This window comes from Cryptotermes secundus, unplaced genomic scaffold, assembly GCF_002891405.2.
Source record: "Cryptotermes secundus unplaced genomic scaffold, Csec_1.0 scaffold165, whole genome shotgun sequence".
Taxonomy (NCBI): Eukaryota; Metazoa; Arthropoda; class Insecta; order Blattodea; family Kalotermitidae; genus Cryptotermes; species Cryptotermes secundus.
In genome coordinates, this window is record NW_019737087.1 from 695,703 (window position 1) to 722,767 (window position 27,065).

Consider the following 27,065-nt stretch of genomic DNA (forward strand, 5'->3'; position numbering starts at 1 on the left):
GGAACAGAGACTGAGGGTGTTTGAGAACAGGGTGTTGAGAATATTTGAACCGAAGAGAGATGAAGTGACGGAAGGTTGGAGAAAACTGCATAATGAGGAGCTTCATAACTTGTACTCTTCTCCAAATATATTTAGAATGATCAAGTCAAGGAGGATGAGGTGGGCAGGTCATGTAGCACGAATGGGGGAGAGGAGGAATGCGTATAGGATATTGGTGGGAAAGCCAGAAGGGAAAACCAAGGCGTAGGTGGGTGGACAATATTAGAATGGATCTTATGAGAGACAGGATGGGATGATATGGACTGATTCGATTTGGCTCAGGATAGTGACCATTGTAGGGCTCTTGTGAACACGGTAAGGAACCTTCGGGTTCCATAAAATGCTAAGAAATTCTTGAGTAGCTGCAGATTAACTTCTCTTCAAGAAGGGCTCAGCTCCATAATTAGTAAGTATTTAGAATGTTAATCATTCGGCCGCGGCCGCTACCCTCAGTCAAGTTCCCTCATTTTGTGATTCTTGTCTTCTCTGATTGGTGCAGGTTGTTCGGGACCAAGTGTGACAAGTGCGGACTGAGTTTCAGCAAAACCGACTTCGTCATGCGAGCCAAAACGAAGATCTACCACATCGAGTGTTTTCGGTGTAGCGCCTGTGAACGACATCTGATCCCGGGAGACGAGTTTGCGCTCCGTGAAGATGGGCTGTTCTGCAAGGAGGACCACGAAGTGCTGGAAAAGGCGACGAACCGCGAGAACAACAACAACACGACCAACGTGAACAACAACAACAGTAGTCATAACAATAATAACGAGGGCTCCAATTCAGGTAGGATAAGCAATTTGTCCCATATAATGTAGCTGTTGGTGAAAACCTGATCTTTATTACTTGCCGGTACCGAATGAAACTTTTAGATCATTTATTTTATTGCCCGTCATGTTTTGGGCACGCGGTAGCGTAGTTAGTTGAGGCACTATGCTACAAGCTGGAAGGTAGTGGGTTCCATTCCCGATGAAGTTATTGGATTTTACAATTGACCTAATTCTTCCAGCCGGGCTAGGAGCCTGGGGTCGGCTCAGCCTTTAACAGAAATGAGTGCCAGGAATCTTCTTAGAGGTAAAAAGCGGCCGGTGCTTAAGGCTGACTATCTTACCTCAATTTGTGAGCCGATTGTCTGCAAGAATGTCTGAGCCTCGACGTCTCGCAACCCTATGAGCCTTAACGGCCTATTACAATGATAGCTTTACCTTTTTTTTTAATTTTAACCCTGATGGTTTCTTCTGGTTACGGTCATCAAGCTGAAATAAATAATAATATTGCATGTTCATATGTGTAGCACAATCTGTTACTTTTAAGGGAAAAAAAAGCATAAAATTTCAGGTATTTTAAACTTCTGTCGTTCTCTTAGTATTGGACAGTAGAGAAATAAGTTTTGGGGGTGTGTATTATGTTCATCTGGCTCAGGATAAATACCAGTGACCGGTTCTTATGAACCACGTAATGAACCTTCGGCTCCCGCAAAACCCTGGGAATTTCTTGTGTGGATGAGCAACTGGTAGCTACTTAAGGACTCAACGTCATGGAGTCCAGTTCAATTGCTTTTCCACTCTATAAAGAACGTAACTTAGCGACTCCTTGACATTCGAACATTGAAATCTTATGTTCACTTTTATTGTTCATTCCAAATTCCCTGTCCAATCCGAGGCCCTATGCAACATTTCACAATATTAGTTTTTTTTTCAACAACGAAGAAACATTTTCAGCCCTCCCAACCACCAGACTGGAGGACCATCAATTATGGGCTAGCCGCAAATAATTATTGAAGGTATTGTCAGCTGCCTGGCATATCTGGAGCCTCTGGTCAGGTTTCTTGCTAGCCTGATCCTCAGGTTAGCAGTTTCACTAGGCATGGTTGTAAGTGACAAATTTTTTCGTTGATAAAAGTAAATTTACTTGTCAATTCTTCTGAGCAAGTTGTCTAAAATATGTTTGTAAATGTAGGCTTTTACCTTGTTGAGCACAATCGTGCAATTTTCATAAGCAAGTCATAAAGTTATATTAGATATACAAACCATGCGTCTCTTAACATTTCGTGCCACAGTGCATTGCATTGTTAGTAAAAATTGGAGAAGTTAATTTACATGTTATTCTTTCAATTAAGGCGTCGGAATAGCTCTTCCGGTATAGCTACGGGCTACGTGCTGGACGACCGGTATTTGAGTCCCTGTTTTGGCAAGATTTTCCTCCACTTCACAGTGTGCAGACCTGCTCTGGGACCCATCAGCTCCCTATCAAATAGGAACTGGGCGCCCTTTCCACGGGGGTAAAGCGGCAGGGGCCTAAAGCTGACCACTCATCTCCCTCTACTGCCGGGGTCAAGAAAGGTGGAGTTATAATTCCATCCTGCATGTATATTCAAGGAATAGTGCTTAATTAATTAAACACATGGACAGAGTTACATTTATCTTTTACATTCTCATTTAACAGAGATTAAATGTAGGTCTACATGGAGATTTATGACGTAACAGTACAAAATGGACATACACATTGTTCCACGATTTTGGATTGTAAATATTCAGTGTAAATGTCGATTTGATTTGAATTTATTAACCCCATTTATATAACTGTAAGTTTCGTATAAAAGCTGATCTTCATATCATTAAAACTTTGTGTAACAAATTCTGACACAATTTTTTCATATCTTCCAAGATATTTATAAACGTATCTGAACACACAATCCCCTGTAAACAGGTTGCTGCACTGTAGTTAGTCAAGTTTCGTTATTACAACATGGCGACCCTTCAAGAGGCGTAGCGTTTGAGAGACTTTATCTCAAGAGACCCCGTATTCGCATCTTGGACCGAAGGCCGGCTGCGTTGAAGTTCTTCCTTGGAAGGCTGCCTCAGAGTAGCTCACATCCGTTTCCTTTCAATCATCTTATAATTATCATTAAAGAATCGACCTATCTTTCGACGCTGTGTAACCTTCAGAGGTGATAAAGCAGAACTTCCTATATTCATGAGCCTCGTAGTCTGATACCAAGGAGGCTGAAAGCATCGGGGCAGGAGAACATAAATGCATATATGTTTCTGGTCTGAAAACTTGAAGAAACAAATCGCTTTGAGAATACAGGCATAGATCGAATGACAATATATATAGTAATAAGTTGAGAACCCGCCTATAGAATAGACCCAAAGCTCTTGTAAACACTGCTATGAGCCTTCGGATACTATAGAAGCTGCAGCCTATCTTGACAAGCTGAACAACTGTTAACTGCTCAAGAAAGAGTGCTCCATGGAGTTAATCGATGAAGCTCTGTGATTTTACTGATTCTTTGGGCAAAATCTGCCCCATTCCTTTCTTTGGTATCCTGTCTAAATAGTCATTGAGAAATCATCCTGCCATTTGGCGCTATATAATATCAATAGTTGATAAGATGTCACAGAATAATCCTAAATCAATCAACCACAATTCAGTTCACGATTGAAATTGGTCATCTCTGATTTCCTGTAACATTTAGTATGAATGGAAAAGAATTACTTACATCCCCCCCCCCTTGTTCGCCCTTCTTTCAATATTTGTCATGGACGTCGTCTTACCTCTCCTCCAGTTCTGACAATCGCCTGGAATACGGAGTTTAGTAAAATTCGGTAGAAGAAAGGAAGGTCATAAATATCCAGTGATTGTTGTGCCCATCCACATTGATACTGTAATTTGTACAAGCTTTTAAAGCAGAAGCAGCCTATCCTAAATTAAGGAACTTCTTTCGAACCCCATCTGTTATGTCCACAAGATCTAGAAGTCGTCAGCTGGTTGCTATCACCCAAGTGTTCATTTTCGCCTCCTATATTTACAGCGACGTATGGTGGTTATACATTCTCTGGCAGTGCCAGACGAACTTCCTAGCGTTCCAGATATTTCCATGGAAATATGGCTCGTTCTTCGTGTTCACAGCTCATACTATTCTTGGATTTACTTTGTGATTTGCTTTCCAGTTCTGAGCAGTTCGTTTCCGTCTCGTATTTTGACCTGAAATTGCTCTGAGCCCATACTGATGAGTTCCTCTCCCTAGTTTCAATATATAAAGTAGGTCGAGACTGAAGGCACTCACACACTGTATATTGACACTTAAGCATATGGATACTTAAGTAAAATTGGTTTAATTTTACTTGGATATTTATCGTGGCATTTATGTAATCGGTTTAGTGTCTTTCTCTTTAAAACAAGTCCAGAAATGTTGAAGAAAGTGAGAAATGGGATTCTAAATTTATTTTTAGGCCCATGTTTACTTTTGAAACCTGATATTTCATCTACTAAATTAATTTATGTTGTTAATATCTACCGTATGGGTACAGAATTTGAAAATAATTATTTCATAAATAACATATTAATTACGATAAACTTTAGACCCTGATGTTTTTAACTGACACGAGGCATTTTCCTAGTAAAGTCATAGACTGAAACACTTTGCGTTGACTTGATATCATGTGGGTTCATTGACCTCTTTATAAATTTAAGTCGACTAAAATTCTTCTCCTGTCATTTTGGCATGTTCCCCTTAGAATTTTTTGGGACAGAGTATATTTGGTATAAATCTTCAATAAGGGATGAATCCAGAGTTAGGTTTCTGTCATTAAAATATAAATAAGAAACAGACAAAATTATATATATCCCAACAGAAATTCAAATGCGTGGTTCCAGAGGGCAGGAACCCCAACGTACGTGGTTATCGAGACTGTGGTTCCAGTTTTGATGGATTAGACTCTTCTGGTCTCTTTCTTCAGAGATAATTTTGAAACAGCTAGTGAATGAATGAATGAGTTAACGAATGAACAAAATGAACGCATAAATGAATACTCTAATAGGTCTAGTAGAGTTTGCACTCCGGAAATATGGAGTTTCACTCCATTGTCGTACGTTTTGGCATCCAGCTTAAATCACCATTCACGTAGTACAGAACTCATATAAAACAAAACAAACTCCCTAGCCTGTAGTCCGCAAGCGAACTATGCCGACTGAACGACCGCCGCTTGTCGGCGAATTTACTCGTAGTGTCAACTTTAGCGGATAAAAGGTGTCGCGTGGTCAGCGCAATGAATCTCCCACGGCCGTTAATCTAGGATTTCTAGACCTGAAATAGCTTCTCAATTATCCTCACGAGGCTGCGTGGGCCCCGTTCCAGACCCACTACTTCTCAGAAAATCTGGTAGCCCCGGGAATTGAACCCGTGACCTCTAGATCTGTAGACAGAAACTCTGACCACTAGACCACACAGGCAGTCACAGAACTCATATATTGTGCATAAAGATTTAATTACACATAACCTATTGCTACCTCTGCCAATTGCTACTCATTTAAATTCACTTCTATTTCGCTCCCATTCTCCCTTACCGTCCTATCCAATTTCTCTTTGTATGTAATCACATATATTCCTGTCTTCTGCCATTGCTCCTATTTCTTGCATCGCACGGTCCGCCTAATAAATTTTCACTTCTTGTTCGCCGTCACTCATGCAAACTTGTGTTAACAATCGATTTCCTAGCAGTGGATTATTTTGTCACAACATTATTTAGGAAAATTTCAGTCTTTAAATTGTTAACGTTGTCTACAATCTTGAAGCTAGTGAAAGTTGAGTCTGCATAATTTAACAACTTCTACAATGTCCACAGAGTAATGAAATTATGTACACGCATCGCTGGAGTATTGGAAACGCAAATTTTAATCCAGCTAGGTACACGGGCAAAATTTATGTATTTTTCTCTATTACCTTAAGTATTTTCTTTTTAGCTAGTGGGGTGGGACTAAGTCCCTTGTACTGCGGCCACTTCTGGCCTATTGTACCAGCCCCACATGGTAGGTGAGGGTGATTGTGGAGCAATTGGTAGAATGAAGATTTGGTGGGGAAACCGAAGTACTTGGAGAAAACCTGCTCCAAAGCCACTTTCTCAACCACAAATCCCACTTGACCAGACCCGGGATCGAACCCGGCCCGCCGCGATGGGAAGCCAGCGACTAACCGCTTGAGCTATGGCTCGTCCATTGCCTTGAGTAAGTAGAGGCCTTGCGACCATCCCATCCCCTGTCCAGATAAGTAAGGTCTATAGGAAGAAATGATCCTAGACAATGCGATGTTTAGCAAGGCTACAGAAGAACTGATATGACGTCTCGAACAGCCACAGTATAGCCAGGGTAGGAATAGGTAGTGGAAAGAGACGTTTGGAGACTGAAGGAGATTACGAGGAAAATGAACAAGGAGCCTGCCCCACGTGTAGCAAAGAAGAAACGTTACACATATTGCAATCTTACGGAATAAAGCTTTGGAAGAATGGGATTCTGGACAAGAATCTGTGCATCGAAACGCCAATTTGAAGATTGTAAGGAACGGATTGAACTGAACGTAGAGCGGGTCCAGCTCGACTTCTTCACACGCGGTTTCAGATATATTAAATGAAAGTAGAAGACTCGCTTCCCTTCAAACTGCACCTGCTTTTAAGATGACAACTCATTTTTAAAGAATACTATTTCCGTTGATGTAGCGCAGTGTAGTTTAATAGAAGTCGAGTTACGTTTCGGTGGAAGTGCCTCCATCTTCAGGGTAGAAAATTTAGCTAAACAAAAAGAAGCAGGCGCAAGAATACTGTGCAATACGTTCATCTAAATTTTCGGTGGACTTCTATCAGACTGCACGGCGTTACTTCCCGGAAGATACTATTCCTTACAGTCATTCCTATAGAAACTTCAACTCCTGAGTAATTCATGTTCGATTTTATTATTAATTTTTGGAATTACAGTCCCCTCTCCGCATTATGTGGGACTAATCCTCATTAACATAAAAGATTAATAACATGGGTCCCTAACCTGATTCACGTAATCCTTGAGCAGAGTGTACTGTTGTGGGCAACAAATTGCGCCATTTGATTTCAGAAATTGTTGAATGCAGTGTAGATATATCACGCACAAATCTGTCTCTGTTGGTCCAAATGTAATAGACAAACTTAATTATCCGGCATATAAATGCGCATCCACATTACTCGTACTCGTGTTCGCGCTCATGCTCGTGCTCGTGTGACTAGCTATGCTCGCGAGTAATGTGGACGATATCACAAGTCACGAGACAAGCAAATTAAAAATTTTTAATTTAAAAACTATTGCCAATAAATTAAAATACGACTTCAGCCTATACACACTACGAGTAAATATACGGATCCTCACGAGCCGAAGCCTGGCGAGCAACTGAAGTAGTGTGGACGAAGATTTACGAGCACAAGTAAAAGCCAGACGAGTCTCCCGACGAGCACAAGCCTGGCGAGCACGAGTACGAGTAATGTGGACGCGCCTATACGAACACTAGCAGTAAGAAATCTCTAAAGAACGGCCTTTTTATATTACTCTAAACTGGAGCAACTACACCAGTGGCTGTGTCTGCTGTGTTCTCTTTATTACGTCTACAGAACCGCTGTCTCAGGTTTAACCCTTTAAGCCCAGTGTTAACTACACATAAGCTGCTGTAACATACTGAAGCCCTGCATTCTGCCCACAGCGTGTGTTTTGTGCTTGGTAAAAACCGATTGTACCCCTAAAACAATGTTAACTTGTTGGTCTTTTTAGCCGAGACGTAATGTGTTCTCTGTGACGTATGAATTGAATTGTTATATATTGTCACGTATTCAGGGTTGGCGTGACTAATACTGATGGGTTCTTGATTTGATGATTGGGTTTATTGGCAATTCTTTACAATTACAGTCAATTGTAACAGTTAACAAATTGAACTCCTTCTGAGGGACGTCTGTTTGACGAATCTCTCACTAAGATCTCACTAATTTCGGACTGTACTGTACTATTCGAATTCACGAATCCGTTGCCTTTTATAACCTCCGCCATATCTTACAGTTCCTCTGTTATTTTCCGTTTCACCCCTTGCCACGAAAAGTGTTTCAAACTCAAGACAACGCTATGATTCCTCAAAGCGTGTTTGTTGCAGTGAAACGTGTCTTAAAGACTTTAAATAACAATTAGCATTTAGAATATTGTCTGTATTAACTAGTAATTGTTTTAGTAGCAGGAATCTTCTTGGGGGTAAAGGGCGGCCGGCGCGTAAGGCTGTAAGCTGATTGTACAGAAAATGTGAGAGCTTCGACATTTCACAACCATTTGGGCCCTCAAGGCGTGTTACAGGGATAGCTTTATCTTTGAATGTAATAAGTGTGATAGACCTATAGGATTATATGTATATGGTACAAGTAAGCTTAGACAAGTAAGGAAACATATTTTTACGAGTGTAAAATGCCCGTGAGAAGGTCTGCCCTTCACAATCAATAAATCATGTCACATCTCCCTTTCAAGACAAGAAAAAATGTATTATTATTATTTAAATATTCATACATTCTAAGGTTTTGTAGAATAGGCTTGCATATTTCAGTAGAATTTCGTATTTGTATTGATGATAGTGGTACATTAGATCTACATGAGACGCTTAATTTGAGCTCTGGTGTAGTGTAGAAATATTAGATTATGCAGTCATCAATTGACTTCGCTCGTTCGAACACTGGGATCGTGGGTCCGAATCCCACTCGAGTCATGGATGTCTGTCTACATTTATTCTGTTTGTGTAGGTAGAGGACTTGCGACGGGCTGATCCCCTTTCCAAGGAGTTCTACTGTCTGCCTTAGAATTAAAGAACTGAAGTGAAACAAAGCGTTTCACGATGCCCTAAGCTCCGAAGTGGGAGCAACAGCAAAGAGAGAGAGAGAGAGAGAGTCTTAATTCAATTCAATTCAATTCTTTATTATATATGTGCTGAGCCAACAGCCACAAGGCCAATTACAGACACAGCACAGTGTAGATACAAGTAATTACATTACGGACAAATACAACATAGAATCAAAGACGAATTAGAGTACTGGAGGAAATAACACTTTAATACAGAAAGTAAACAAATAAACGAAGTTGAAGGGTGGGANATAAAAAACGACCGAGTAGAACGTTCCTGGCTCCGAATACGTCAGCGTCCCTGCAAACAAGAAAAACATCTAAGCATATTTTTCCAGGTAAGATTCGATCCAAGTGCACGTAACATTTATGCAGGCCAGCAAAGGATCTACATTTTCCGTCTTTGATAATTTGCGGTGTATGAGAACGTTACGAGCCAGCAGTTTCGGTTACGTTACCTGCTGCTTAAGTGTTCCAAGCACATACCATCCCGTACGATAAGAGTTTCACCTCAAACTTCGACTCAAAACACGAGTCTGTGGTATTCTCTGAGTTTTCAACAGAAACTTTATCAAATTTATTTCTCGAGTGTTATGCGTCAAGTAGCTGGATGCTCTGTAACATGGATGTCAGCACTGTTCCGCCCCCCCCACCCCCGCGACCACTGCCATTGTAAATACGTCAGATTAGATACTGATTGAATCCAAGCCGCTATCTACAAAACAAATAACCATAAACGACTGTGATTTCCTATTTATATTTTGATACCGACGTCGTTCCTTCCATTCATAACCATTCTGAATGAGTGTCTTTAATAACAGAATAGGACCTCTCGAAGTTTCAAAGGAAGTCACGTGTATCAATGAATCCGTTCTCCCAACTTTATCTTGAAGTTTCGGCATGTGTGAAGCTAAGAAATGCCGAACTGTCTGAAAAGTTGTTGCTCTTATGCAAACGTAAACTTCGACATTATTTCGCTGCATTTTGAAGTTCAGGTGCACTGAGTTGTAGGCTTATTTCTTTATTGCTTTAATTTGAGATATTAGTAACAGTATAGGCCTAGAAATATAATATTTAAAGCATTCCGGGCATCGATTCTGACAGCAAAAAAAGCTATCCCTGTAACAGGCCGTGAAAGCTCATAAGCTTTGAAATGTCGAGGCTCCCACATTTTTCTAGAAAATCGGCTCACAGATGGCGGTGAGGTTGTCAACCTTACGCGCTGGCCTCCCTCTACCTCCCAGGAAGATTCCCGATACTCATTTCCGTTAGAGGCTGAGTCGACTCCAGGGCCATATTGCGGCTGGGAAGATTAGAGAAATTTAAAAAAAAAGCACCTCATTGGGACTCGATCACGCTACCTTCCGGCTTGTAGCACAGTGCCTCAACCAACTACGCTACCGCGTGCCCCCTTAGCCAGTCAATACACCTACTGAAATGCTCATTTTGGAAAATATCTTCAGAATTTTTAAGCCATATTCTAAAACAGCGTAAAACGAAGAACATTTAAAAGAGACAGACTTATTAGAAGATAAAATTAAAAACTAATTCCCTGAGAAAACCCTGTTTTTGTTTAAGAATCTTGAAACTTACCGGCCTTCGGTAATGTACCTTATTTAAGCGTCCTGTTGCATTGTGCAAAAACTTATCCAGCTGTATCGCCAGAGGTGACTTCCTCGAAAAGTCATTTTATGCACTTGGTAGCTAATGTTATAGACAGGGTGGTTAACAAGTGATGAACGGACGTGGCCTAATTTGAAATAATATCCCAGAACTGGCTGGAAAGTGGAGAACAAGGAAAAACCTATTACGATAATCATTTTCTTGGACGAGAAACGAATCCGGGATCTCCAGAATACAAATCAGTATTACCGACTACTCGGTGGTGACGATCAGACCAAAATGTCATATAGATCCTGAATGAATCATAGTAAAATATCTCGGATATTGGCTAATGTCCAACATAGTTGCTATGTAAAGTAGTTAATTTCCTTCTATATTTCCCATTTTGGAACATAGGGCTGGATTCTCAGTTTCATGATCGTTTTACAGACGGTATGACTCCTTGGGCGGGTGATCAGCTCGTCGCAAAGCATCTACCTGAACACAGGACAACACAAACACACAATAAACGCATACACACACGAAACATCCATACCCTGAGTGGGATTCAAACCCATGATCCCTGCTTCGGAGCGAGCGAAGACAGTACATGCCTTAGACCGCTGGGCTACCGTGACCGGCAGTGTAGTTGATTAAGGTGACGTGAATTATTATTTTTGTAATTTAAGCAGCGTTTAAAATTCCTTATGTTTCATTTGTATGAATTTAATGAAACAAAGGCACGATAAGAGCTGATGTCAACCCGTCTGTCCTTCTCTTGTTTCATCTCGGAAGCATCAAAGTTATTCTCCCGAATTTGATACTTACGGGATCTAAAGCATAATTTGTTAGACGAATTAATGTTTATTTCTATATTCTCTATAACTTTAACTCCAATTATAAACGGGTATTTATTTTCTACTGCCTTTCACACAGAAAATGTTGCACAAATAAAATGTGCCTAGTCCAGATTTTGACAACGAATGCCCCATAACTTCTAGGTTATCGGTGCTCTAAATATGTCCTTCATTAACCCTTTGTGAATTAATAGGAATATTGTCTGGCTGTGTAGTGTAATTAGCCTAATTGCGTCTGGATTTGTATCTGCAATAATAGATTTTTATCGGGAAGGCAAATGATGAACGCAAGAGAACAAAGAACTCTTTTGTAATACATAATGGAACCCCACAGGAAATATTGCAGTCACATATATACGCGTGCTTTTCACAAACTACATTTTTGTGTCTGGGTACACGATCCTTTCGAAATAATATTTGTAAACCCTTTTTCAGTCACCAGTTCTACACATGAAAAAATGGCGAAGTAAAATTTATGCTGTCCGCTTGGGGACCCGGATTCAAACTCACGCATTCAAGAAGACACTTCATGAAGAGGTCTATTCTGTGGCGTGTGACTCCATGTAGCTCACCGACGTTTCGAAGGAACGTTGACTCTTCATTTTCTGGATTGAAGAATAAGACAAGAAAACAACTGGATTGAAGGGCTCTGCTTGATCCTTGATGGTTGCTTTGCTTACTGGTGGACCCTGAAAATGGAGGCTGTACATTTCTCCGAAACAGTAGGAAGCTTCTACAGGACTATACGACGTCACATTCCAGAAGACAATACTCTTCACCGCTGTGACAACCTCAAGTACAACATAAGTACCTCTTAGTTCACGCAGAAGAAATGTGTTCCAAGACAAGCACAAACATGTTACACGAAGAAAAGTAATACTTTCCATGGTCTCCTAAAATTGAGATGTACAAGTAGGATATATTTCTCGAGTAATTATTGTTTCTTTCGCACGTTATAAAACGATTCCCTATATCATCGGATGAAGGGATGATCGATACATTTTATAGGGTTTGGTAGAAAAATTCATGGCTTAATCGAATTACTTTCCCATTTTCCTGGAGGATCTGGGGAAAACCACGAAAAGCCTCAGCCTGGGTTGCCGGAGTCTAGCCGAGAATCCAACCAAGAACCTGGCGAATAAAAGTGCAGAGCATATTTCCAGACTTTTCAGTGGGGAGAGCATGAGACTTGTTGTCAGGGCTAATAAGATTGTAGTCTGTGTGCAATGAGGGAAGTTCCGTTCCTTTGTCAAGCTGTGATTTGTAGTTCTTTGCAGGGCTCTGTGATACCAGCAACGGCGTTTCAGTAAAGTGAGTTTTCTTATTAACCAACCTACATTGTTCGTAATTATATCCGTTATTGCTTAATTAAAGAAGATATGTAGTACGCATTTATCATAGTTCTTTGGTAAAGGCGAAGTCATATTCATTCCTGCATTCTCATCACATAGCCACATTAGTGGGGCACGCGGTAACGTAGTTGGTTGAGGCACTGTGCTGAGAGCCGGAAGGCCGCGGGTTCGAGTCCCGATGAGGTGGATTTTTTCAATTTATCTAATCCTTTCCACCGCACTATGGCCCTGGGTTCGACTCAGCCTCTAACAGAAATGAGTACCAGGAATCTTCTGGGGGGGGGTAAAGGGTGGGCGGCGCGTAAGGCTGACAACCTTACTGCCATCTGTGAGCCGATTGTCTAGAAAATGTGAGAGCCACAACGTCTCACAACCCTATGGGCCTTCACGGCTTGTTACAGGAACAGCTTTATACTCGTAGCAACATTCATCCCGTTTTTGTTTTATTTTGTTTAAACTAAAAAAGAATTTCGGTGAAGATGACGAAAATGACGGAATATAATAAGTTGTAATGTGACTTGAAGTTTCCACAACAATTGTTCAGACTGTACTCAGCTGTGTTGCGACTCCCTGTAGGCTTATAGGTAGATACTGATGTTGGTCCGAATCAATTTCGCATTACCTTAACTCCTTCCTTGCGTTTCTCCAAACGATTCCTCAGTCTGCACACTTCAGTTCTGAAGATAAAGGCAGGGGTTTCCTCAGAAACACCGGTGTCTGCCTATAGGACTACACGGTGTCGCAACCCGCATGCCCATAATATGAACGTAAAGTGTATTTGTCTCTGTGTTTGAGCACCGTATAGAGGAAAGAGACATTAGAAGGGAGTGAAGATAGGACTTGCATGTTCATACATTCTTACGGCAGCATTAAAAAATTAAATTATTAAAATTGCTTTTTGCGATTTCAGATAAGTAGTACGTTTACTAATATGATTCGTTCTGGGGCAGGTAGAGGGGGTCGACACGTAAGGCTGACAACCTTACCACTACCTGTGAGCCAATTGTCTAGAATATGTGGAAGCCTCGACGTCTCACAAACCTATGGGCCTCCACGGCCTGTTACAGAAACAGTTTTACCTTACCTCGATCTTAGTATATTTACCAGATTCAACTGCAGGAACTCCCTGAAATTAAATATCACGCCTCATTTGACGAACCTCCCGCCTAGGGAACCAGGGTGTGAAGCGGTGTGCCTAAGTAGCAGAGTCACAGGCCAAGCAGCCACACTATAGCTCTGAGTTGGTGATCCTTCAGGTGATGTAGGAGTGCCTGTAAATGTAGCCGCAACTTAGTTTGCAGGGATAGTTTGCACCTTCGAGACTGCTCCTACAAATTAAGTTGCTGACAAATGTAACAGGATGTTCGACTATAGTATTATGAGCAGGTCACAAATTTACTTTCTACGAGTATTAAACTGCTTAATTTTTTCCCCTTGGCTCTACAGCCCCAGTGGGCCTAGGCCTACGTCCATGAACTTCTCCGTTCACTTCGGTTTTTCTCGATCTTACACATTCGGTAGGACCCCTTGGGCGGGTGATCAGCTCGTCGCAAGGCCTCTACCTGTAAACACAGAAAAACGCACACACACAAACTGAACATCCATGCCCTGAATGGGATTCGAACCCACGATCCTGGTTTCCAAGCGAGCGAAGACACTACATGCCTTAGACCGCTCGGCTACCGTGACCGGCGAACTGCTTAACTTACTGTGACAAAATTTGACAGAATCGTAAAAATTGTATTTTTTTTATTTATTTATATTTATTCGTGTTCTATTCAGCGACGCTTTCAGAATCTCATGTATAATATTGTCATGTGATAGTTTGAGACTATAGATGGGTTTTGGAATGATGGTCTGATTTATTGGACTCTTTGATACACAACTCGAGAGTACAATTTACTGTTACGCACACATTAGTGTTCTCAGTCACATCTTCATTGCCGTTGCTTCGTAACTGACTTTCTCCTTCCTCTGAGTTCCACAACAGCCCCAGCCTCAGCAACCCGCTTATAACAACAACAACTCAAAAAGACTGAACCTCAGCAGTTCTCGTGACTGAATCGTCCTGCTTATAATATCTTGGTACGGACCGCAATGAAAACATCTTTCCTCTGTCGCTGCTTACGGGCCGCTCTCTAGTAACGGCCATTGTATGGTTGCTTACTTCGTGATCGTTGCCTAGCAACGGCTCTACATATCACAGTATGAGTAGTAAATAAAATCGACGGGATATTTACTGAAGTAGTCGTGACCTGATTTGAGTACCACACTCGATTGTTGCTTGGAAGGAACGAAGTCACAATATATCGGTAATGACAGCCAAAACACTGGTCAGGAATCGAATACTGGATCTCAAAGACTATAAATCAGGAGGCTACCCATTTGTCTCCGGAATTCGATACTCGAAACCATTGTTAGACGTGTTGAGACATGTATTGGTTTGCTTGCGTATTGATTTAGCTGCAGAAACTAAGTTTCTGAGTTGCATCTCATTTTCAGTGCAGAATCTTCATAATGTGAAGAGTTTAGGAGATTGGATTTTTCCTCCTTTAAAACTTTTTTTAGCCTTTAAACTACTCTAAACAGTTTACAGACCGTAAGAATAGACAAATTGCCTGCTTCCTTTTCATTCAAAGTCTGTGAAGTTTACGTATCAATGAACCACCAAATTTATAGAAGGCCGGTACCCTCTTCCCCCCCCCCAAATGTTTGTGATGTCACGAAATGAGAAGTTAAATTATAAAAGAAAACATATATACACTTTTTTTTTTTTTTGCAACTTCTCGTAGAGTGAACCTCATTGATCAGGATGTTCATTTTTACACATTTATTGCTGCGTATATAAAATTTCCGTGTTATGACCTTTTTATATTTATGAAAAATTATGTGATCGATATGAACTTTACTGGAATAGGCATTGCCAAAAATTACATTTCCCATACAACTGTCAGTCTAAACCTTCAATGTAAAACCTAACTGAAATTCTTTATAGTTTCGGCCGCGAAGATGTAGTCGATCAGGGAGACCTTTCCTTTATGCACTCATTTTATGTACTTTATTGAACAAGCACATTAGATTTAGTGATAAATAAACCAACAATTTTTTTAAAATGAAGTTGTGTGAATATTTACACTAAAATGAATTCATTCAAAGTGCGTTTTCAAAATCACTGCTTTCCCTTACTTTCTGCTTCCATAACTCTGTGTTGCATATTGTTCATATTCTTGATATAACGCTTCTAATTATAACGCTCCACTGTTCTTCAATATGTACAAGATATTTTGGATTTCTTCTACTTCAACTTTCCGGATTTGAAACAAGAAGCAAGAAACCAGCTTGAAAGTATGTGGCAAGTTTATTTTTCGGCCTTCAAGAGAGGGTCACTCCGAAACGTCGGTAGAATTTCAACTAACTACAGGGCGTTATAACTCAAGAGATAGACATCTTCATGTAGAATGTAGTTCGGATTGCTAGTAAAAAAACGCCTTGGAGGCCCGTAAGGTTGTGGGACGTAGAGGCTACACGTTCTCTAGATAATCGACTCATAGATGGCGGTGAGGTTGTCAGCATTACGCGCCGGCCGACCTTCAACCCAAGGAAGATTCCTGGTTGTCATTTCTGCTAGTGGTTGAGTTGACCCCAGGGTCATAGTGCTGCTGGAATTATTAGTTAAATAGAAAGAATTCAATGACCTCACTGGGAAACGAACCTGCTAAATTCCAGCTTGTAGCATAGTGCCTCAAGCAACTACGCTACCACCTTGGTAATTTGCCGGATTCGAAGCTGGTCTCTGTCTAATGCGAGGCAAGGGTTGCATAGAGTTTCTTCTGCAGTACCCTTTAACAGACAGTGGAGGCCCAAAGAAATTAGAGAAGACTCCCACGTTTTCTAGACAGTTGGCTCACAGATGGCGATAAGGTTGTCAGTCCTACGCGGCGGCAGAAGATTCCTTTTACGCGTGATTAGGCGCGAATAAATTGATGTTATCTTGTCAATTTAAGTATCGTTTCAAATCGAATATTTATTCATCAAAACATATATTTATGTTCCGAAGAACGAACGGCTTAATTGAATCAGTCAGAATACAGCCATTGAAGTTTTAGTTATCCTAGTCTTCCCCAACGCAGCAGTTCCCTGATAACAGATTCACGCGTCATGAATATATAGTAGTAGAGCTTATTTTCTGAGAAAATGCGATACATGCATTCTCAGACACGGTACTGGGTGGAAGTGAGTGGCCAGCCATATTCTGCCTTCCAGCTTTTACAGTTATGGTCTTGTGTCCCACAGAAGCACTGTCCTATCAAGAGCAAACTGATTTAATGTTTTGTGTTTGTCACATTTTCACTTATAAACAAATTCCTTGGTTTTAGTCCGCAAGCGAACTATACCGACCGAGCGACCGCTGCTTGCAGGTGAAGTTAGTACCAACTTTTGCGGATAGGGGATATCGCGTCGTCAGCGGAACGAATCTCAACGGCCGTTAATTTCGGTTTTCTAGACCAGAACCGCTACTTCTCCATTAAAGTAGATTCTGTATTATCCTCACGAGGCTGAGTGAACCCCATTCCAGACCCAATGCTTCTCAGAAAATTTGGTAGCGCCGGGAATCGAACCCTGCACCTCTGGATCTGTAGCAAGGAACTCTGACCACTAGACCACAAAGGCGGTCACATTTTCACTCATAGCAAATAAATTTGTTACTCTATCTTACTCTTCGTCTGTACACACCGTTTTATGGCTTTTGCTATATAGTGGTGTAATCTGCTGCAACTTCGTGTGACTCAATTTATCCCAGAAGTTCAATTTTAAGTATATATATATGAATATTCATCTGTGAATTTCTGTTTATGATCTCATTTGCCTGTAGAAAATTCACGCGTCTTTTTCCATTTATCAAATATTTTTCAGACCTATAATCATCTATGGCTTTTTCGATTAAAACAGGCCTACTAGTGCAGACACAGTATGCTGCTTGTCACAGACTTATCTGTATATTAAATACAACTGTACAGTTGTAACTGTCAGCCATTGTTCATCTATGGCTTAAGTGACATATGCTTAAGTGACTTTTAGTTTAACATTTTCTAATCTATAAGAAAGGCGTATTGGCTTCTGATTGACACAATATCGCCTACAGAAAATTAGTATCTTGTTTTCTCTTAAGCGTAATTTTGTCTGTATTAAATATACGCGAATTTCTCTTGTCACAGTTTTCATCTATACTAACTTGCATGTCTATGTCCACCTAGTAGATTCATCTGTGGCTTTCTGCTTGCCATAATCTCATTTATAACCGATTGAAATGTGAATTCCTGGCAGTCTCAGACGAAGTGCACCGTCTGCAGTCCTTACCACCATGCTGTTTGTGATAGCCAAGCGAGAAGAAAGCTGTAATTGAGCTAACTGGAGCCCTGAGTGGAGAAACCAGCATTCTGGGCGGACCCACACGTGCCTGTGCGCTTTCGGTCACTTTGCTTTTAACGAGATTAAAGTGAGGGTGTGTTGCAACCCTCCTACTGCTACTTCACCCTCCCTCTTGCACACCCACAGGCAGTGACAACTAATCGATACCATGCTGGGTGGGATCGACTTTCGAGCGTGGTAGTCCTCCATAACGCAAGCATTCAGCCTTTGCAAAGTGTTGCCCAATTCGTTCCAGCCTTCATTTGAACACTTCCTTAGACAGACACAATGGTTGCACCGGCTGCCCTCTTGTGGAAGAACTGTAACAATAGGCTGCAATAATGTAGGTAGTAAAGAACTGTTGGCACTGTGAAATTGGTGTCCGGAAACATATCCATATATAGGGGTAAATTTAGCTCCGGAATTGGGGCCTCATGTGGACTTAGATGTTTATTATTTGTTGTGTGTACGTCCTACTAACAAAAGTGAATTAGGGTTTATATTCTTCGCTAAGATTGAAGTGGTCAGAAGTATAAAGATTGTGGGATAAACCTGCAGCCAATAAGGACAATATTTCGGATAGAATGGGTGAATTTGCAAGTGCAGAAAAACATTAGTTTGTTATTTTATAGAAGCTCCATCAATCAAGCCTATAGATGTATTAGGTCTTTAGGCTTAACATTAGAGAATGCTGTCTTGATGGAAATTTTTCTTGGGACTGAGACACAAGAAGCTTCGGCCGCCTTTGAACCAGGCCTCTCCTGAATGACACTGATACAGACCGGTAATGGCAAAACCAATGGATACATAAAGAAACGCTCGCTTCACTTTGGTTAAAATATCCTCGTGAATGTAAATGGGAAATGCACGGGAAATATATCAGGGAGGAATAGGGTGTGAGGATGTGAACGGATTGTAATTTTGTGGAAAGAGTAATGCAACTTTTCAGTCCATCACAGGTAATTTCTGATCTGAATTGCCTGATCTTTTGTTCAACGGAGATCATATGCAAAGAAGTTACTCATTCGTGTAGACAATTATACTGTTGTCTGATAAACTGTCAGTAAAGACTGTCTAGGATGTATTTCTTTCACTGGCTCTACAGCCCCTCTTGGACCCTGACCACTGGTTTTTAGTTTCATAATCATTTACAGACGGTAGGACTCCTTGGACGAGTGATCAGCTCATCACAAGGCCTCTACCTAAACACAGAACACAAACACAGAATAATATGGAATTCGAACCTCCGATCCTGACTTCCAAGCGAGCGAACACCCTTCATGCCTTAGATGCTCAGCTACCGTGACCGGCCCAGGATTATTTGTCATTATCAAAAGAGAAGACATATGAGTCTCTCGATCTATCAGCCGTGTCAGTTTGTCATAAATGGCAGACGTTTCAAGAATCATCTCTGTCCTCATCAGCATCTGATGAAACGTCGGCCATATTTATCCAGTGACGCGGCTTAGAGTCACAGGCGATTTTATTAATTTTAGCAACAGTGAAAAGAGAGGAACTTGTTTACTAATAACTCAATAGTATTTCGTCAGTCACTTGGTTAGTTATGCAGACTTGCATAGAGAAGCAAAGGAAATGCCCGAAAGATGCAGTTTATGGCAAATGCTTAACTTTTACAACTCTCACAAGTAAAGTCGGATGTCTGGTACCCAAGGAACACCACAATGTCTCGCCTCCCATCTGTGATAAACCGTTCGTGCAACTTTTGTATTTTAGTTACATAATATTATGCAAAAATTTCTCTGGCTGGTCATACGCCAATGTGTTCCCTGCCAAGGCTCCTTTTCCCTGTTACTGTGGAGGGTTTCAAAGAGCTTCTCGAAAATGTTTACTCACGGGACAGTTCTTTGTGTAGGCAAAGAGTGGAAGGACCCGACATCTGTTGACGTCACAGTCTCATCCCCTGAACTCACTCCTGTTCCGTCAGGGCTCACGCGACACGACCAATGCTGTTTCTAGGCTAGGAACACACACAGCGACATCGGTCGTACGGAAGAAATGTACTTTTTTGCCGTACACCTCTCTTTCACACTGGAGTAACCAAATACATTTCTTTGCTCTCCGACTGTCGTACGGTAGATGTAGCATGTCGTCACGTATGAAAGCTAAGACTACACTTTATATTCTACTACTTGATGCGACATGAACCGTACGGACGTCGTACGACCGATGTCGCTGTGTGTGTTCCTAGCCTCAGAAACAGCATTGGTCGTGTCGCGTGAGCCCTGATGGAACAAGAGTGAGTTCAGGGGATTAGACTGTGACGTCAACAGATGTCGGGTCCTTCCACTTTTTGACTACACAAAGAACTGTCCCGTGAGTAAACATTTTCGAGAAGCTCTTTGAAACCCTCCACAGTAACAGGGAAAAGGAGCCTTGGCAGGGAACACATTGGCGTATGACCAGCCAGAGAAATTTCTGAGTCTTATAATGACCGTCACATTTCATAGCATTTCAGAAGTCCAGGGATTGAGCCACGGCCCTGACAGTGACTATTCTCAATTTATCGAAGTTTTCTTCAGTTCATCCAGAATACAGCTGAGATACTACCTACCTTGAAATGTGCCATGACTGCTTTCATCTAAGTCCATTTTATTTCACGATTACTCTCTCATTCCACAATGTATGACCTAAGGCAGAAATTATCAAAATTTATTACATCGAAACCCCCTAAAAATATATAAATTTAGGAGACCCCCTCCCCATCTTTGCCAGGGAGTGAAAAGTGCACTTATGATCCTTGTTGCAGGTCCATATCGCACTGTACGGTAGCAGCAGGAGACAAAATACCTGAACAACCTTTATATAAGTTATAAAATATTCCTTCAAATTCATGAAAAGTTATGCGAAACGTTTCTCCGGGTGCAGCTATATTTTCCAACAGTAACTGACTAATGTTCCTCACTTGGCAGAACTGTCTGTGTAGTAAGTTGCTGCTGGTCCTCGCCAGCAAAGTCATACTTGGTTCTGAGTCTCGCGGGAATCATGACCTCTTTCACTCTTTCACAAATCCTGGACACGTGCAACTCCCTGCCAAAAGTGTTTATAGTTGCATTCTCGAGAACTTGGTGACCCCACTTAAGTGTCCTGACCCAGAGCTGAAGGAATCGTGACCAAAGACTTTCTCCAATGGTACGACATTTGAATAGTTCTACTCTCTTGGATATAACGCCGAGTAGTCCATTAAAAGTCAACCGATGTTAACGGCCTACACAGCGTTAAATCCCATAAGACACAGTTTTTCACAACCACCGCCGTGAGAAACCCGAACGCTGTGACACGATATTTATACTGAATTTCGAGAAAGTTGGTCACTTACTGTCATTATGACGTCTTTATGAGAAACTCGAACAGACACGAACACAAATTACTGCTTAGTTAAAAAAAACTCTTAATTGTTCTGAAATGCCTGTCTAGAAGCAAAATATTTTTATATTCTGTTATTATCGTATCGATTTGAAGTGATGTGTCAGGCTCTCATTTAGACTCACACCTTGCTTTAGGGTAGAATTTGTTAAGCATAGATTGAGTGCCATCGAGAAATGCATACTCAGATGTGTATTTAGCCCCAAGAGAGTGGAAGTAGGCTAACAGGAGGCGAAGAAAACTGCGTAAGACGCGCTTGCAACCTGCAAAGAAGCAAAATCGGAACGCCGGAGGCGACATAATTCAAACACAGTAATAAATTTAATTTCTTGTTATTCTTGATTGCTAGAAATGGCATGTAATATGATTTCTTCATGTCATACAATAAACACTACAGTAAATTTATTTCAGGGGACACGCGGTAGTGTAGTTGCTTGAGGCACTATGCTACAAGTAGAAAGATTGCAGGTTCGTGTCCCGTTGAGGTCGATTTTTTCAATTTACGTAATCTTTCCAGCCACACTGTGGCCCTGGGTTCGACTCAGCCTCTGATAGAAATGAGTACCAGAAATCTTCCTGGGCGGTAAAGGGCGACCGGCGCTTAAGGGTGACAATTACCGCCATCTATGAGTCGACTGTCTATGAAACGTGGGAGCTTCTACCTCTCAGACCCCTATGAACCTTCAAGGCCTGTTACAGGGATAAACTAAACTAGAAACTAAAATTAATCTGAATCGTTATGTATTCATAATGGTGAAAGAATATTATTTTTCTATAATTGGTTATACACGTGTATATGCGAGCTAGTGCGGATAGCTTTATAATGTTGAAAAAGAGTTCATCTTAGAAGGAACATCTAGATTGAAGTGATTGTTGCCAAATTTTGTGATTCTTACAGTTTTTAATGTTTCTTACAAAGATCATCTGAAGGTTTGTGACTATTCTAAAAAATGTAAATATTTTTATTATAAAAAATTTGTTTTCGATATCGCTCATAGATTTAGGTACAGGCCTATTTGGATTGTACGGCATTTCAGAAGCTGGAACTGCTTCCGCCATCAGATGTAGAAGGCTAAAGATTCCTATTCTCTTGGGCGTAATACTCTCAATGACTGGGCTTGCTTCGTGTCAAGTTTTATGTGCTATGCACCTCATATCTGCCATATTCTTGAAACGTGTTTAATTTACTATAAATTATTAAAGAAATAAAATTTCTATTACCGTGTCTATTGAATTGTACTCGTCATCAGTTATTACATCAAATGGAATGTGAGAAAGAGGAAATGTAAGCAACATTTTAATAATGAAGGGAACAGACTCCGGGACAGAGAAGCTAAGAGTCCTGCTTCACATTCGTTATATCCTGGGTTCGAATCTTCGCGCTAATGCAGGCCATCCTGATCAGCTACTGTCTGTGTGTCTAAGCAGATGCTGGGATGGCAGTCAAGTTGTGCCACAACAATTTACTTCCACTTCCTTACGAAATAATATTTACTTATCACCCGATAATTCGATGGTTCAGAGCAAGTGAAGATGTGGTTTAATAAGTCAAAAATGAATAAATAATTAAATGTTATGAATCAGAGAGACCACTCGAAATACATCAACGTAGATGGAAGGATAAAATAGAAATTGCTCTTAAAGAAGCACGACATGTTGCACTTTGGGGGCCATTGGCAAGCTATTGTATATATAGTAATGAACAATCAGGTGTACTGATGATGAGGATATTCTAGACCAGCTGAACGACTACTAGCTTCTCACGAAAGACTTTTCTGCAGGGAATTAGTCTGATCTAACTTTCGGTTCAAGCTCTTTTTGGTCATAAAGTGTAATTACCGAGGACGTATTCTATGCTTCTGCTATCTGCAAAATTCAAAGAATTCTCTATCCGAAGGCATCGCCACGCCTCTCTCCCTTTCTCTGTAGTACTCCCTGGGTGCAAGGCTGCGTGTAACTTAATAATAATCGCTGTAACTTTCGACCTTTACCGTTTATGTAGTCAACGCCGGTGTTACCGTACACAGGCGTTAGATTTCTCTGTATCCTGGTCGCTAAATTATGGAGAGATGTCCAAGAGTAAAGCTCCCCCGTAAGCCCTACGCATAGGTCTCTCACATATATATTGTTCATCCCTTATTACAGATTCACAAAGGACTGCATCCTGAACAGAATGGAGAGTGACAAACGTACCATATTTCCGCATCCGCGGACTTTATTCACTCTCTCTGAAAGGTAGGGACTTAGTCCTCCAGGGAATTTTACAGGACTTGGGCACTCGTGACTTGTCCTGAATGCATAATCAGTGAGAAGTAACAACGGGCCATGTTAAATGTAATTTACATAGAGCGTTGTACAGGATGACCAGCAAAGTCGGTAATGTTGGTGTGTAAGGCAGTTAGTACGTGCACGGGAAATTGAATTTTAAAATTTTATAATTGAGTACTGTAGTGTCATGTTGCGTTTGGTTCAGTTGTCTGCATTCATTCATCACCTGTACACAAGGCGCACAAACAGTTACTTTCATTCTTAGCCTGTACGAAAGTCGTTCGTGTTGGTTATATTCATCTGCCATCGGTATTCAACACGTTAAATTGGTTATACCCATCCCTCACTAGTATGGAGGAACCACGCAGTAATGTAGTTGGTTGAGACACTAGCTACAAGCCGGAAGGTCGTGGGTTCCAGTCCCTGTGAGGTGGATTCTTCAATTTACCTAATTCTTCCAGCCGCACGATGGCTCTGGGGGTCGACTCTGCCTCTAACAGAAATGAGTACCAGGAATCTTTCGGAAGGGGGAGGGCAAGAGGGCTGCCGGCGCGTAAGACTGACAACCTCACCACGATATGTGAGCCGATTGTCTAAAGAAAATGTGGGAGCCTCAACGTGTCACAAATCTATGGGCCTTCACGTCCTGTTACGGGGATAGCTCTTTCTTTTTACCGGTACGGAACATGTTCCATTCCTTACATCAATTCGTCAGCAGTTGGTTGGATTCATCCCTCACCGGTACGCTACACGCTCAGTTATCCTTCACACAACTGAACATAATAATTAGTATGTTGCATGCAGGTAACGGACAAATGTAACCAACTTGAAAATATTTGAAGTGGTTCAGGATAATATGTATACACAAGACATTGCGAATACCACCATAAAATTTCGCGAATTTAGTAGAATATAATAACAATTAATTATTTTATTTTTAATTTTAACTGTATTCATTCTGGTCCGTCACCCTAGTAAACTAGTAAGGGCATTAAATATCTACAAATCGAATCACACTGGACGTGTCAACAATTCTACAATTTTTAGACCCAACTCTTCCTTCTGTAATGCAATGTCTTCCCTTGTACTCAGTACAATAGGAGACAGCACTACAGCATACACATCAAAAGTATACGACTTAAAGAAGACTGAAATGGCAGCCAAAAAGGTGCGATAGAAATATCCTACGAAAGAAATTAACAACAAAAACAAGGATGTACCTAAAGGCACAGAAGACAAGGTATACAGTGCAGTGATGTCCGGCCCATATGTGGCCGAAACATGTAGCAACAAAGAATAAAAATGTACAGTTAATGACATTTTAAAATATTTAACAAATACTTTAAGTGTATTAAATACATTTTATTGTCAAGGCTGACATGTTGCATTACAGACGGGAAACTTAGACATAAAAATGATGCCAGAATGAAACAGGATGCTGAAATACAAAATGTTTCTCTAATTTACTTTTCGTTTTATTTAAAGAAACAAATGTTAGGAGTTGAACATTTATTTTAACGTATTTAAGTTGTTCAGGATCGTTAACCTCGGGCTTTGACGGGCTTACTAGCCGTGTTCGGTGTTGGACTTGTGTTGCCAGAGAGTACGAAATGCCTTTAATTTTGAGCACTTTTTTGACATAGGAAAGTTGACGAATTGAATCACTTTTTTAAACATGCTGGATGTGGGCAAGGCAGACGTAAATATGCGATGCCACTTCTGTATTCAAAATGTTTGGTTAGCTCAGGTGGAGAAGCAGTTTGTTTGGAGCATGTATCTGATTTTAAAAGCCGAATAAATTTAGTCACCGTCTTCTTAGTTCGTTCAGTCCACACTACTGTTATCACGGTTGTGAGTGTAGGGAGCGAATTAGCGTCATCCAGGCGCGGGCGAGCGAACTACAGAAGGGAGTTTCTCTATTGCGCCGCAGTAACATTGCCCGTACACAGACATAAGTGCATATATACTTACATAAATACAGACATACATGCATATATACTTACATAAATACACAGACATACGTTCATATATACTTACATAAATACACAGACACATGCATACATACATACATACAAAGATATACGTGCATAGATACTTAAATAAATACAGATATACATGCATATATACTTACATAAATACACAGATATGCATGCATACATACATAAATACACAGACATACGTTCATATATACTTACATAAATACAGACATATATGCATATATACTTACATAAATACACAGACATACATACATACATACATAAATACAGAGACATACGTTCATATATACTTACATAAATACACAGATATGCATGCATACATACATAAATACACAGACATACATGCATACATACATAAATACAAAGACATACGTGCATACATACTTACATAAATACACAAACATACCTGGAATATTATACTTAACGCGAGTAACGCTGGATTGCTCTTTGAAAATTTCGCTCATACATGTGCCGGGTGGAAACGTACACTTATGCGGAAGCGTGGCCTTCTTCTTAAATACAATTAAATAACAAAGTTAACGTGGTGGAGACTACCGTATTAGCCCGAGTGTAAGGAGGTTTTCTTTTCTGTTTCAATAGACTTGCCCCTTCATAGACAAGTGGGATTGCCTTTTTTTCGAGTACTTGGACAAATATGAAGAGAACAATTACGTATCGGGAGTTATAATTGGTAATTTTAATTAAAAACTTGAAATCACTAATTTTAATAACCTTGAATTAGCCTTTAATAACCTTGAAAACTGCTAGAAATCTATTTCAGATTTTGAATTTATCATCTATTAATTGTAGTCTGTAATTTTTACTTTTTTTCCTTTAAACCCTCATTACTAAATGACAATTAATTTTGTCGTAAAAGATTTTTTTTCTGATTTTCTCATTGGAAGAAGAGGGAGTTGCCTTATATTTGAACTTTTACGGTAAATGAAAGATCATTTAGCTCTGCAAAATCTACAAGAATTGTCTAAGTCGCGGTTGCGATGGAGAGATCGAGGTTGTAAATCATAACTGTATAAGCAAGCCTAAATTTGCTTAAGTCGCTGTTGCAAAGTTGAATGTAAGCATAAAATCATCAATAACTAACCTCATGGAGCTGAAACCCTCTTGAGAAGCTAATAGTGGCTCAGCTGCTCATTTCATAATTGTTTTACCTAATGAAGCAAGCATAGCAGACTTCCAGAACTTTGCTTTTAACCAACAAATCAAGACGAAACGCCTGACAAATATGCCAATTTAACATTTAGTATTGCCACGTTACTTTGTCGTCTCCGTCTGCAATATTTCTGAATCGAGTCCACACCCAAAGAAATTCTTCGGAAGAGTTCATTTTGACATCGCTCTGAAGATGTTAGCTCTCATTCTAATATAGGCATTGATATTTTAGGCTCTATTTTTGGAATTTCTGTAGGGGTAAATAGGGGTTGCTCGTTCAATGCTTTTAGTGCAGGCTCACGTATTGCATGACTCTCGGTATA

At 40.5% G+C, this 27,065-nt stretch overlaps 1 protein-coding gene across 4 annotated transcripts in view; it reads left to right on the forward strand.

The window, feature by feature from the left end:
- Positions 1 to 27,065, forward strand: part of LOC111870049 (insulin gene enhancer protein isl-1) — a 252,674-nt gene that overhangs the window by 134,530 nt on the left and 91,079 nt on the right. For all 4 annotated transcript variants that reach the window (XM_023862008.2, XM_023862007.2, XM_023862009.2 and 1 more), the window contains exon 3: positions 539 to 822. In XM_023862008.2, the coding sequence (XP_023717776.1) occupies positions 539 to 822 (284 nt within the window). The remainder of the gene's footprint in view (positions 1 to 538; positions 823 to 27,065) is intronic.